Source organism: Lepisma saccharinum, chromosome 3 (assembly GCF_977018435.1).
Source record: "Lepisma saccharinum chromosome 3, izLepSacc3.1, whole genome shotgun sequence".
Classification (NCBI taxonomy): domain Eukaryota; kingdom Metazoa; phylum Arthropoda; class Insecta; order Zygentoma; family Lepismatidae; genus Lepisma; species Lepisma saccharinum.
Window position 1 is genome coordinate 131,239,607 of NC_139231.1, and position 14,925 is coordinate 131,254,531.

A 14,925-nucleotide genomic window follows, 5' to 3' on the forward strand; every position below is an offset into this window, starting at 1 on the left:
GGCCGAATTCTGGGCGGTGATGGCGGCAGAGTACCAGGTGAAATGAATCGTAATATAATGTTTGCAAGCTTAAAAATGTAAATGTTGGGCCGTTGTGGAGAAAATTAATTACTGGTATCACGTATTTGAATATTTCGGAGCTGCCACGAGAGAGTGAATCGCTGAAGTTACAGCATAAGGTTACATAATGCACTGAACAAAAATAGATGAGGTGTTACCGCGAATGTTATTGTCTGGTCCAGGGATTCTTAACCTGCGGTCCGTGTGATGCCAGGAGACTGTTGTACACTCCCAAGAGTACTTCCTGCTTAGATTCGAGGAAAATAAAATGCCAATAGTTAAATAAACTTAAGGTTTGCCAAGCTGCCTTTTCATTGGGTGTCGCGTAGTCAACACATCGAGTCCCATCGCCGCTGTTTTCTGGCTTTCAGAACAGAAGCCCGCTACTTCATCTTTTCAAGTACCTCCCAATTGTCTCCACGATGCTGAGTCAACACCGAAATTTTGAAGGCTTCCACAGGGGATCTAGCCTAGGACCGCTCGCACAGAAGCGTCAGCCATTTGGCTGATTCACAACTTTACACGAGACTGGGACACTGGTATGTCAGTCCCGTATCGACATTATCCCTATCTTGCAATAATAAACCAATGTGACTATGTCTCCTCGCACATGAAAGTGGTGTGGTCGAGCGCGTTTAGTGAGAACAAAAGTCACTTAGCCAGAACATTAATTGGTTAAACGAATATTAATTGCCTTACGATAACGAATGTAATGCAGATGAACTTATCATCAAGAAGGAGGAACATATCCAACAACTAGAATTGCTACGCCTTTGGTAATAGGTGAAGTTGTATATAGGAGTACGTAGCGAAAATATACCAGAAAACACACTTCCACAGAGCATTCTTCTAGCTGTGGGTGAGGGCACCACATCCTTAGTAGCCTGTAAATGCCGTTTTGAAAGGCGTACAATGTGGTTCTCCCTCGAAGCCGTATGATTAGCATTCTCGCATTTGTATAGAGCGATGGGCATCCAATAGCGTAGTGGTAATGTCGTCTCGTATTCAAGGAGTCCCGGGTTCGATACCCGATGGAGGCCCATAGTGGTTCGGATCCCACTTTAAACTGTAGGTCAGTCCCGATTAACTCTTCTGCGTATAAAATGAACCTAAATTAAGCAACTCAAAACAAAGCACGCATTGTAGAGAGCAATCCGGTGTTCGATTCCCGGTGGGCTTCACAAATTTCGGTGTTGTCATTGTGAAAACTGGCGTAGTTGAAAAGAAGTAGCGAACTCTAGAATCAAAAGTCAGGAAACAGAGGCGATGGGACTCGATGCGCTGACCACGTGTCACTCAATGGAAAGGCACTCGGCATGCCCTGACCCCCAAAGGGCCGTTGTGGCACGGAGTTTAGTTTCTTTACTAAACGTTGATCCTTAACTTCCGGAAAAGGACACCGCATGTTTCAGCATAACCATTTTTCTTCTCAAGAAGGTGATGAGGTTATTCATGAATTCAAGTGTAAAACGGAAATGCTTAAACAACAAAACATTTGCTGCAGTCGTGCCTACTTGTGATTTTACGTAAAGGAGAAAGCAATATTATAATTTTCCTGGTCCAGCCAATTTCTGTAAGCTTAACGTTCCCAACGACCGACCGGAAATCTTCTGCTTTCTTCTCGTGCAATTTCCGCCGTCTTCCGGTAGATCGACAGACGGCACTTACTAAAAGTCATCAGCACTGGAGGAGCAGCAGTCGAGGCAAGAGCAAACATGGATCGAGAGGTCTCTCGCATTCCAAAGAGTCCTGCGGAGAGTGAGAGAGAGAGAGAGAGAGAGAGAGAGAGAGAGAGAGAGAGAGAGAGAGAGAGAGAGAGGGGGGGGATACGCGAAAGTTACTGGTAAATCACTGGAGGACATTTTCCGCATAGCAATAGCTGCGACAAGGTTCTTCGGAAGAAGAGCAGATACAAGACAAGGTCTGTCGACTCAGATGCGGGCTCCACCCCTATTTTTTAAAATAATAAATAATTTTATTTTAATAATAATTCAAATTCTATCTAAATTATAAAAAATAATAGTTTTTCTCAGCTTGGGAACAAATTTAGAAACGTTGAACTTGGGAAATAAATTCCTAGAAGTTGTAGGAGCGATACTCTTCAATTCTCAAACGGGTGACGGCCACAAATATCGTATCATAATTGATGATTCGCCTATACTACAAAGCCAATTAGTTTAATAGATTGACACAGATAACCGCAAGAGTTCACCAATTTTTTATCTTCCTAGACAGTGGCGGCGATTGGGTTCCAAAAGTGGGGGCCAAGGACAGTTTACTTTCCCTGGGTAGATAAGGTTTAGCATAGTGCGGAGGCAAAGGTGGCAAACCACCTAATCGCCGCCACTGTTCCTAGCTATAGAAATTTGTGAAATATACAAGGGTGACACGGAGAGATGGACTTGATCATCACATAAAGAGCACATCTGGTTTACGATCCAAGTCCATGAGTGCATTTGTGACGTTATCACATCTGAGGCATTAGGAACGAAGCTTTCAAACAGCATGTGGCATGATCACTGCAAACCATTTGTCTTTTTATAGACTTGTTTATACAAAGGAAGGCCATTCACACACCAACAGAGAACCAAAGAAATCCCCCAGTTGCGATCTAGCCATATACACTGTTAGAATGTGCCGTAGAATTTACACTGATGAGTCCTCTTCAATCGATTTGTCGACATTCTGTTCACTGTCAACAGTTTGATGACTACATCTCTCAAGAAACTGTCGGCTGCAGTGAACCATGGTAGTTTTGGTACGTAGACGTCGTCAGTGCCCGCTCCACTTGCTTTTGATTCACTCACTTTCGGGAGTTCACCTCTGTACGTGGCCTTTATAGCCTTTATATGGGCTCTCAAGAAACCCAAGTCGGGAACTGCGACCCCTAGTCCTATTAATTCACCCTTTATCTTTATCATTGAACTCTCCCTCTTTGCCTTGTTGGCATAATCAGAATGACGAACGTTCCATAGTAGTTCATAGTTTATGTAAGTTTCTACAAATGTAGGCTACCGATATTGTCCGCACTCCATTTTACACTAGCAGTTGGTTTTGTCTTCGCTTCTTCAGATTTTGAACACATTTCCGGTGTTAAATTTCGCAACGAAAGTAAATACGTAAAGTAAATACGAAAGAAGTTCTTCCCTCAATAAAGTCTACTGGCCCTCTGGCGTCCACTAAACTCAAACATGTTTGAGTTTGGTGGCCGCCAGTAGTCTACTGGTCGTTGAAGCGGAAGTACCCCTGCACACGGGGACAGTAGAGGGATAATTAGTAGCGGCCATTACTGGCTAGTACTACTGGCCGCCACTACTGTCCCCGTGTGCAGGGGGCTTACGGCTTGATTAATATAGATAATTTCATTACTCGCCTATCCTAAATGAGTACAATTCAAGTTTCTTTTTACCTTGCGTTTTGCCAAAAAGTTTTCCTTATCAGTACGCCTAACAAATTTTACAATTATTTCACCTGATTTTTGATGTGGGAGTTTTTTCAATCTGTAACAAACATCAATCATATTGTAATCTACATTTACATCCAAGGCCACTCCCACATTTTTTATAAGATCATGAGTATTTTCATTGGGTGTTTCGGGTACACCATATATTTCCAACGTGTTACGCCTTCCATATTATTCTAAGTCATCTAATTGTAACTGCGTATCTGCTAGTTGCTTTTTTAACAGTAGATTTTCTTCCTTCAATTGTTCAAACTTTCCGACGCAAGCGGCAATACTTTCCGATTGTTTTTTGATTAATTCCACATTTTCGTCTAATTTCTGATGGGCTAAGTCTAAGGATTTTCCTAACTCAAGTTCGATTTCCTCGTTACTCTTCCTTATCTCAGCAACTTCTTTCTTCAACCCAAGCAACAGTTTGTAAACATCTATGAGGGTCAGGAACTACAGATTCAGATTCCGAGGTGTCTGAAGCTTTTCAGTGTGTAAACTGTGTCGTCTCGTTTTCTGGCAACTTGTACATCGCCAGAGTTGACTTGAAGATTTCATAAATTCCACGTCCGCTTCCTTTAATTGAACACATTTTACGTGATGCCAAGTAAAACAATCTTTGCACTGTATTTTGGAGGCTATGTCTTGTCGAGGAACAGGTTTTGAACACTCTACACACACACTCATTTTCGTTTATCGATTCTGTGCTCCAAGAACGCTGTATAGATGAGTTTACGTTCCACTATAGCTTCCAGCCTTGTTGTTTGTTTACATTATGTTGCGGTGCAAATATATACGATTAATTACATTATATAGTACTTATTTCTTAGTTTTTGGAGAATATACAATATCGGCAATAGAAAATTATTTTTATCCCTGCCAGGGATGTCTTTATCCCCCTCAAAGAAAATGCAGGGTGCTAAATAATTTAAGACTGGTGGGGGGGGAGAAATATCTTAACCTACAAACATCCCACCCCACAACATAAATATACATTATACGGTATACATATTTATAATGTTATTAAAAGTAAAAATACATTACTACATTATAAATATAGTATTATTATTAATTACCCAAAAATAAATAAATTTGTTACTTTTAAATATATAAGATATTATGAAGTAGCAAACTACGTCCTTTACTAACTGGTTAAATATGTTAATAAATTATGAAATAGTTGAAGTGGTTTTATTATGTGTAAGTTTTTATTAAGTTTTTGCTTTATGTTAATATAAATCAATTAATATCATAGTAATTATTGTTTTGCATTCTTGTCCTACTTTTATTGTGCGTATTGATGTAGATTTGTTAATTATCTCTTGGGAGAGAAAAAGCATGGAACACTCATAACTACACTAATTGGTGTATGTATTCGATATTATTCATAGTACAGTATATTTGAAATTAAAAGTAATTGTTTATCTTTTGTCTGTTGTAACAAAAACTCTCCCCCCGAAATTTTTCGTGAGGGGGAAATCCCCCCTGTCCCCCCAGGATTTCGCACCATGAGAAAATGGAATTGAAACCATATAGTACAATTTAACTATGTAGCAAACACAACTGAAATATCATTTCATTGATTTATTTATTTTATTTTACTTCGCGTTTTGTGCCTCTTGGCTAATTTGCGAAGATGGGGATGAGTGATGAAATGATGAAATTCATGAGTGGACATTCACAAACAACCATGCACGAGCGGGATTCGAACCCGGGACCCGTGGCGTCGCAGCGCGATGTGCTAACCACTCAGCCACAGGGTCCGGCGTAATATCATTTGTGTCTAGCACATCCCGCTACGACGCCAGTGGTCCAAATGCCAGAAAAGGGATAAAACAAACCAAATCAATTAAGCAGTCGATTAATTACCCAGTCATAAAAGATTTCCATGCCGAAAAGTGTGCACTGTGCAGCCTTGTGGATTAAAGAAGGACAACTCTGCAACTGACCAACCTCACCGAATATAAATATTAAAGTCTCCACAAGAAACTTGTATACGTGTGTCAAATGGACATTAAGTTTGAACCTGGTAATGGTAATTTGCATAAGTTTTCAGTGTTACTGGTTCGATAGCTATTTTTGTGGGTGTTCTTAGAATGTAAATACACAGTTTCCAAATCACGTCATAAAAATGTATTATGTAAAATACAATAATGACTTAGGTTAGAACCAATGTTAGAACTTAAGATTTTTAGGACCTATTTTAGGATCTTTAGAACCTATTTTACGGTTTTTCGAACCTATTTTAGGATTTTTAGAGCTAATTTTAGGAACGTAAAAGCACACTTTTTAGGCTCTAAAAAGTGTGCTTTAGGTTCCTAAAATAGGCTATAAAAATCCCAAAATAGGTTCTAAAAATGCTAAAATAGGTTCTAAAAGTCAAATTAGGCACGAAAAATCATGAAGTAGGTTCCAAAAGAAACTCAAAATGCTTCAAAATTCTTGAAAAATACTGATTTGGTACATCTTCAAAAACAAAACTTCAAAAGAACCGTAAGAAATGTTAATAGCTATATGTAACAACCTAATATTAATTTTCTAACAAAATCTTCATTTGCATACATCATTTTCAAAATTATCCACAAATTATTGTAATCCTATATTTGTCTTGTTAGCAAAAGTTACTTGTTGATCTGAAGAATGAATCAAGTATCTATGATTTGCTGCACAATACCAGGTGGTTAGTCGCTGGGAATTCCTTGAATTCCGGAAATTGTACGTGAATTATTGACTCCAGGAATTCTGCGTGAATTTTTCGGGATAGACGTGAAAAATTGCAACTTTATTAATCCAAATCTCATTGAATTTATACATATTTATAAATGCTATGACGCTCTTCACAGTTTAGCTTTTATTTTTATCGAAGAAGGAAAGGAGAAGAAAGCTGCGTGGAAAAAAAAGAGAGGGAATCGACGGAAAATGTTTTTCAAACACATTAGTCATTGATCGTTTTGGTATCAAACTGAGCAAATACCTCTGTGTGACATAAAAATCCAGAAAAACCTTAATAAATATATAAAAACCTAAAAAAAAGGTTTGATTTAGCCACATTTCATTGATTCTGCTTTGACCTTCAAAGAACACATCATATACGGTAAATAAGGCCTACAGATCATTAGGTTTTGTTATAAGGAATTCTAGAGATTTTAAGAGTATAGGCCTACATTGTATTACAACTCTATACAATAGCATAGTAAGAAGTAGACTTGCATACGCATCCGTTATTTGGTCTCCAATGTAGATCGTACGAAAATAGCATAGAAAGAATTCAGAGAAGGTTCCTAAGGTATCTGTTTTACAAAAAATATGATATGTCCCCACGACAAATTAACGTGAATTATAATAATCTGCTTGACATATTTGGTTTTAAGAGTCTTAGTAATCGGAGGAAAATATTAGAACAGTTGTACTTGTATAAAACAATTAATGGTGTCTTAGACAACAGCTTCTTTCTCGGTCAAATACAATTTAATATAAGAAAAAATAATCTGCGTAATAGAAATATTCTAACTTCTAAAATTTAAAAAACTCAGAAATATAGAAACTCACCAATAAATAGAATGTGTCACAGTTACAATATACTTGTTGCAAACAACCAATGTGTAGATTTTTCACTTCCATTTGACAGATATAAAAGAATAATAGATTCAGTGCTATTGAAAACGAAACTCTGATAGAATATAGATTGTTTAATATAAATGTTACCATTTACATTGTGCAATACTTGTGAATTACGTATAAACCTCTTGCCTAAATGTATGTAGATAAATGTATTACGTATGTTGTATGTTACGTATTGTACGTGAATGAATGAATGAATATGTGTTTGTATATTTCCATGTAATTTCTATTGTATTAATCAAATACAGTGTACGCCTTCTGTAATTGGAGGTTCAATCCTCTGTAGAAGTGCAAAGCATAAATAAATAAACCTAAAATAGGTCCTAACAAGCAAAATAGGTTATTTAGGCACTATAAAACTTCATCAGTTGTTTCGTTTTTTAATGAAACGCTGATGCAACTTGTTATTTCTTATTTACCTAAGGAAAATATAGGCTAAAAACCTAAAATCCAAAGTCTAGTTATAAGATACTTACCACCGCATGGCATTATTTTAGTTTACTAACTGGCAACATATATATAAATTTGCATACTCAAATAAAATTCTTCCCAAAATGAAATCACAAATACACCACTGTGGGTCAAGAGCGTCCGCAGGGGAATGGGCACTTGCCCCCATCTAAGGTAGCATATCTATAAAAAGTTAATGTAATTCGAATGGTGAAATTGTAACGATATTATTATTACAAAGAATATTGTTTTCAGCAATTTACAGCCTGTCTCTCACAGCAATTAACTGCCATGCCCAACGAAATAACGAGAGAACGTTTACACAAAAGACCATAAGAATCATGTTATGTTGACAGCCGTAACTAGGGGGTGTGCAGGGGTGGTCGGGGATCGGATTGGGAAGGAAATAATAATAATTTTGACGTTTGGGACTTAAAAATTCTCCATTTCCCGACCAGGCCAAAAAAAGAAATTGGGACGGGAATTTTTCGATATTTCCCGATGCGGTGAAAATCTCGAATTGTACATACTATTTCCTCTTCAAGTTATGGTTTTTGCACTTATGGAATGAAAACTGTTAATTTTTTTAAAAAATCAGATACTTATAGACTAGTGCAGAAAATATAAAAAAATAACCTAGTTTAAATTTGGAATTTGTGGACCGTTCGGGATTACGAAAAGTCTGGATCTCACCGTAAAATTCACACCCCGTCATTTTGAATTATTACCTTTCTTCACAGTACCTTTCGGCATGTAAAAAAAACATGGATCTAGGACGTAGATTAGTACATTGTGAAAAAGTAAATTCATTGATTTAATTGATTTTGTTCATTTTACTTCGCCTTTCTGTTACTTTTGTCCAATCGCGAAAGATGAGTGGTGATATGATGATAGTAATGAAAGGACACTCACGAAAAACACGCATGCCTACGCCGAGATTCGAACCCGGAACCCCTGACGTTGTAGCTCGATGTGCTAACTACTCCGCCACGGAGGCCGGCCTGTGAAAAAGTAAAAGAGACAGACTGTTCATCAACAAAGTGACGATGCTTATGGAAAGGAAGCAAGGCGAATCCAGTTTCTATGTAAATAATAGACTCTAATCTGAACTTGTATACAACGCCAAAGTATTTTCAATTTAATTTGAATTTTATGATTTGTAAAGTAATAATAATAATACTATGCACAGGGGAACACTTTACCTTTTTTTACTTTTACTTTTTTTATTATTATTATTATTATCAATAACATTATCATTGTAATAGCAATAATAGTAATAATAACAAGTTGTTTTGACTCAAGGAAAATATATGAAATCTTATTATCCGCCTCGGAGAAAAAATCCTGCGGGCGGCCTTGGAGTTGCCCCCCCCCCAAAAAAACAAAAAGTTTAATTCGCACAGTGGACAGAACCTCCCCTCGCACCCTTCGTGGCGACGATACTTTTGATTTGAGTTAGTTTGTTTTACTTCGTGTTTTGTGCCTCTTGGCTAATTTGCGAAGATGGGGATGAGTGATGGAATGATGAAATTGATGAATGGACATTCACAAACAACCAAGCCCGACCGGGATTCGAACCCGGGATCCTTGACGTCGCAGCGCCACTCGGCCACAGGGTCGGGCGTGGCGACGATACTGGTTCTCTAGTAGTAAAGATGTTATCTAGTCCTTCATTGTCTATCCTGATAAGTAAATGAAGAATTCCATGAAAAAAGAGCTAAGCTAGACCTGTTTACCCTCTGTGCATAATTTGAATTCACAACAAACATTACACCAAGAGGATGGTTCGCCCTCACTTCATTAGAATTAATTGAATCACTGTCATCAACTCTTTACTCAAAATATGTCTCCTAATTGACCTACGTTAAATAAGATTATGCAAGTGATGAAAATGGCTTTTCGACATCAGAAATCAAGTTTGTAGGCGAGGAAAAAACTAGAAAGAAAATAAATAATCTCTACTGTCAGTGGAAGAGACGCAAGCATCGTAGACGCTTTGTCACCAACTCGTGACTTACCTGTATTCCCTCCCCCCACCCAGTCCCCTTCCCCCATCATAATCCGGGACAATTTGTGTTACCATCCCTCAAAATGAAACCAGGAATCATCTTCCAATTTAAAAGGCCTGAGCATTCCGTAAATTCGTCCGGCTGTAATAACAACAGGTTGTCGTGAAAATTTGAGGAGACGGAAGTAATTTATCCCAGGGTGCTTTCGGGACGATAAGAGGATAGGGGAACAATTGTCTCCCCTGTTCCCCCGTCCGTGCATCAATCATTGAGCAGGACGAGCGTGTGTGTGTGTGTGTGATACGGCGTGAATTGAAGGTAGTTCTGGCAACAGCGCGGCGACCAGTTAAAGAAGAAGCCGCAGGGTTTTTCATGAGGCGCCTGCCGCATGGTGTTTGTAGTCTGCCGGAGATCCTCATGGTCTTCGGCTCTTGTCTGCAAAGCAGAAGAAGTAACATCGGTGTCTGTGGTGGCGGTGCTATCAAGCTAGTTTGGGATTGTTGTCATTTCGCACCCTGCGTGAATGCGTGTGCGTGGATTTTGGCATTTCGAACCGAGGGAAGATTACTCGTGAGTTATGCGGTTATGACAACCTGTTGAGTTCTCAATGTTTCTAGTGATCCGCATTATAGTGATTGTTGCAGCTATTGTCGAGTGCCGGGAATTGTGACGTTTATGCCGAAAATGTATTTACTTTATTATCGTGAATACGTAGACCTAGTTGAGAGTTGCAGGGAACGTTGACAAGTAGGAAAAGAGCATACGGGTCTGTAGGACCGGTGTCTATGACCTTTTCAACCCCTATTAAGGTTTATGATGTCCTCTTACATATATGCTCTTTTAGGAGCGATAATTTTGTAATGACCAGTGCAGTGTCGTAGTGGACCTTACTTGGTAAGTGTGCGTGTGGAGCAAAGTAATCTGAACCAATGGAACGCTGTGACAAGCATGAGCGGCGCGAGGAGGGTGACACGAGCAGATTCTGGTAAGCCGCCGCAAGCACCGCGAGATGCAAAGGACGTCGCGCCGCCAGGTGGCACTCTGTGCCGGGGAGCGTCTTTCGGATCCCCGCACAGCTACGTCAAAATCGGCACCATCCGCTACGGCGTCCGCATCGCCCCATCCGGCGACGCGAGGGAGAACCTCTTGCCGTCGTCGGCGCCCACCAGCCCCTTGCTCTCGCATCATAAGGTGGCGACATCTCGCGAGCAGTCCGTCAACCACGTCCTCCGCGAGGCGAACGAAGTTCTGCGCGCTCCCGGCGCCTTCCGCGCCTCGCTAAAAATATCCCCGGGTCGCGAGGAGGTAAAATTTCAACGAAAAGCGAGCGGAGGCGGAGGGGCCACCCTTCGCCCATTCAGACCGACGACGACAGCCACGCCGGAGAGAGCGCTGGCGGTCGTCCCACTCGGCGAGCCGCCCCCTTCCTGTCCGTGTTGCTGTCCGGCGGACGCCGGATGCAGGAGCTGCTACCCGTGGAGGAGAACGGTCGCCGGAAAGTCGGGATGCCAAAGATCGGCACCGGACGCCGGTCGCCGGACGTCATCTTCGGTTAGGAGTCGCGGACTCCCCCCGTCGCGTTCGTCTTCGGCGGAACGCGCAACTTCCTCGCCTATTTATAATCTAGATTCTCTTCGGGTGGACTCTCCCAAAGTCAGGAGCGGGACTATCTTTAGCGCGACGCCCCGCAGTGTGGGCTACTCCCAAACATCTCGCGGAGAAGAGCGTCGTCATATAAATACTAACGTGGGCGCTGGCGTCGCAGTTTCATCTCGCACGCGAAATCAGTGCGCCGTCGACACGGGACAGACCGAGTCCGCGGCGATATACAGGAGCACCTTGGAATGGCCGCGGAAGAGCGTGTCCGCTAGCGTGACGGTGAGTTCGGTGCGTTGGGGAGTCTGCTGGGGATCCACTGCGACCTGCGTGAGGGCCGTCAGCGAGGAGCGACAGGAGCTGCTGGCGAACCGTGAATGCTCCTCTCCGTCGCTCCTGGTCGTCGACTCCAAAGGTCACCGTCACGCGGCCAGGCTCGTCGTCGTGGAGCCGAGGTCGGAGGTCGACGATGGAGTGACTCCGGACGGAGGGCTCTGGACGATGGAAGGGAAGCCCGTCCAGCAGCGGAACGAGGAGACGCAGGATGAGGGGGAGACGTCGGAGGGAGGCGGGACGTGCTCGCAGGATTCCTCGAGTCACCACGGAAGACGCAGAGTTCGGCCCAAGCCGGAAATCCCGGCGTTCTTCACCATGAACCGGAACAAGTCCCCTTCCCAGCGTGCTGAGCAAATTCCCAAATCTTACTACGAAAGTGGTTCGATGTCGGACGGCGAAAAGTGCGACCAAGAAAACCTCGAGAACGTTCTCCAACTTCCCTTAAATTTCGATAAGTTCCTCTTCGGAAGCCGGGAGCGCAGGGCGTCCCCTGGACGCAGCAGCAGCAGCCAGTCCCATAAATCCAAATCCCGAAGTGACAAAGTCGAGCGCCTTCGCGAACTTACCGAACGCCTGAAACCTTCCGTTCCCGACAGAAAAGAAACCAGCCGACAGGCTAACGTGAGTGAATTTGTACCTGTTGAATCACCGGAGGAGCCTCAGACACCCACCTCCGGTTCATATCTCGAGGGAGCATCCGAGAGCCAGCGAATAGAGTCAGCTGCTGGCGCGGAGCCAGAGGAACAATATGCTTCGCAGGAGGGGAGCCCCGCGGAGGGGGAAGTCAACAAAAGTGGCGGTGATTGTGAAAGTAGTTCTGCTGCCGCAGGACAGACTGTTGACGACGCACCCGAAACATCAGAAAGTGCAGACGAAGTGAAAGAAGACGATATCTTTGAAGAAGGGAAGTTGAGTCTTGGGAAACTGAATACTCGAATCATCGTCGGTTCCTATGCGCAGAGGATTATCCCTTTCCGAAGTGCATCGTTTTCGCAGGTGGACATTTCCTCGGACGGAAAGTACTTCAGGAGTTCGAAGTCGCCGATTGCCTTGAAACCGGTAGCTCCTTTCATCGGAGGATCCTTGACGTTTCCTAGGAAGAGAACACCCGAATGTCCATCCACCATTCAGGCATCCGACGACGACAACGGAGCGACAGGCGTCACGGAACCCCCTCTGCCTGACATTGCCGAATCGACGCTGTCCGTAGACTCGGCCGTCGGGTCCATAGTATCGGATGAGGACGGTTCGAAACAAGATTCCTCGTGCCGCAGCACTTCGGGGTCTTCTCCCGAAGAAACGACACTTTGCGAGCAAGATATCAGCGACCAGTCACGTCACAGTTCTGAAGGGCAGGAGCGACGTGGCAGAGATGGAGGAGACTTCCACAAAACACCGTCCGGTAGATCCCTTACGTACCCTCCACAGCGACGTGGCTCGCGATCCAACGAACTCGAATTCACGTCCATCGACAGTAACGGCATGAAGAGCTTGAATGCTGGAAGAGAGCTGGAGGAAAACTTCCAGGAGAGCGAATCTTCTCTGGCCGACAGCAACGTGGTGCTCAGCGACGCCGAAGTGACAACCAGCCAGGATCTGGGATTAACCTGGGGCGAACAGGTGGATTCGCATGCCAGAGAGGAGACAAACGATGCCCAACAGACACAGGAAGAATATGACGACCACAAGCAGTCTGAAACTCCAATCCATTGGACAGTTAGCGTTTACGTTGCTGAAGGTGAGAGGAACGTCTCCAGTGACATGATAACTCCCGAGTTGGAGGTACCAACCACACCTGACGAAGGAGATCGACCAACTTGGATAATCGGGGACGACACCGGAGAGGTTGGTAAAGCCGAAAAGAAAGATGAACACTTGACCACAATTTCCGTTGAGGATACATCATGGATCGAAGATGCAACTTCATGTCGAGATTTTTCGCGTTCTATCTCCTTCCAGAGCACCGAAGGAAAGGAACAGGAGGAGAAATCGCAAGAAAACAAAAGCAAAGCGGAAGACGGTGCAGAAAAGCGCCCGACTTTGCAAAAATCAGGATCTCTTGAGCAAGAACGTTACTTATCCGAAGGAGAAAGTGAGGCAGGGAGAGATTTTCAAGAATATTCCGGGAGGGAATTGGACGATGGGTCCAGAAGTCGGAAGAGCAGCCTGTGCGACTTCACACTCGAGTGTCCTCTGACTCCCACCCCCATCCGAACCCCAGCGCGTACAGTTTCACCCTCGCCAATATCTTTGGAGTCCGACTCGGAACGCGGCGGTGCCCCACGTAGCCCTCACGCACCCCGTCGGTATTCCAAGCGCCCTCTGCGCGGTCCTTACGGCGAGATGCTGGAAGCGGAGATGAGCAAGTCCGAGATGAACAAACTCTTCTCCAAGCATCATTTCAGCGAGGATCTCAGCTTCCTCCACGAGCTGAATATCCGAGAAACCAAATCGAGCTCGCCGAGACCTTCGAGCCCCTCGTCGCCGACATCTCAAGGGCCTTCGACCGAAAACTCGCGGCTTAGGCCAGGTCACCACTTCACCGGAAGCCTCTCCATGGACGATTCGCATCTGCGCAGTGGCTACGGGGTGGGTTCGTCGTCCCCGTCGCCGCGATCCCCAAGGAGGAAAGTAAGCGCGAACATCCCCTACGTTCCGTCGGAAGGGGACCTTCAAAACACGGGTGTGGGTCCAACCTTAGTGATGCACCAGCGGACGTCGTCCAGCCCTTCCCAGTTGTTATACACGGAGGGGTTCACCTCTGAAGAAGAGCAGGAAATTATGGACAAACTTCTGAGTACGGAACAGCGTATGAGGATGCAAACTGACAGCTCGGATTCTGAACATAACAGGAGGAACTCCATGAAACGAAAATGGGTAAGTACCGGACTTCCTCCTAATCTTCCATTGGCTTATGATTTATTGGCTTCAGAGTTCTTGAATGTACCAGTTTTTGGTATCTTGTATCATATATTGAGAATATTTTAGAGTATCTTACACATAGTTAGGTTCTGTCCACATCATTAAAATTACATCTTTCAACATCGGTACGACAGTTATTTTTAGAATAGCGTCAGCAGGCATGGTAAACGCGCGATTCTCTTCACGCCTGTGTTTTATAATATGCATGTTTCTACACTTAGGGCAGGAAATCACATTTGACTATTTATAACACTATTAAGACTTGTTTCCATAATTTAATAAAACACTCAAAATGCTGCCCAAGGCACAATTTATTCTCAAATAAACACACAATAAACGTTTGAATTTGAATTTGGTTCTTAGTATGAAGAAGACCTTGCTATAAGGTCGAAACGTCACGTTTATTGGGTGTTTATTTGAAAATAAATCCTGCCTTGGTCAGCATTTTGAGTGTTTGACTATTTATGACTGAAACAAATG

The 14,925-nt window shown here is 43.2% G+C and overlaps 2 protein-coding genes across 2 annotated transcripts in view; one reads left to right on the forward strand and one right to left on the reverse strand.

Moving 5' to 3' along the window:
- Positions 1–14,925, reverse strand: part of LOC145985415 (ATP-dependent DNA helicase Q5-like) — a 360,878-nt gene that overhangs the window by 118,374 nt on the left and 227,579 nt on the right. The gene's annotated exons all lie outside the window — the stretch shown is intronic.
- Positions 10,060–14,925, forward strand: part of LOC145985414 (uncharacterized) — a 254,264-nt gene continuing 249,398 nt past the window's right edge. The window contains exon 1 of the mRNA XM_083119412.1: positions 10,060–14,400. Coding sequence (XP_082975538.1) covers positions 10,540–14,400 — 3,861 coding nt within the window. The 5' untranslated portion in view covers positions 10,060–10,539. The remainder of the gene's footprint in view (positions 14,401–14,925) is intronic.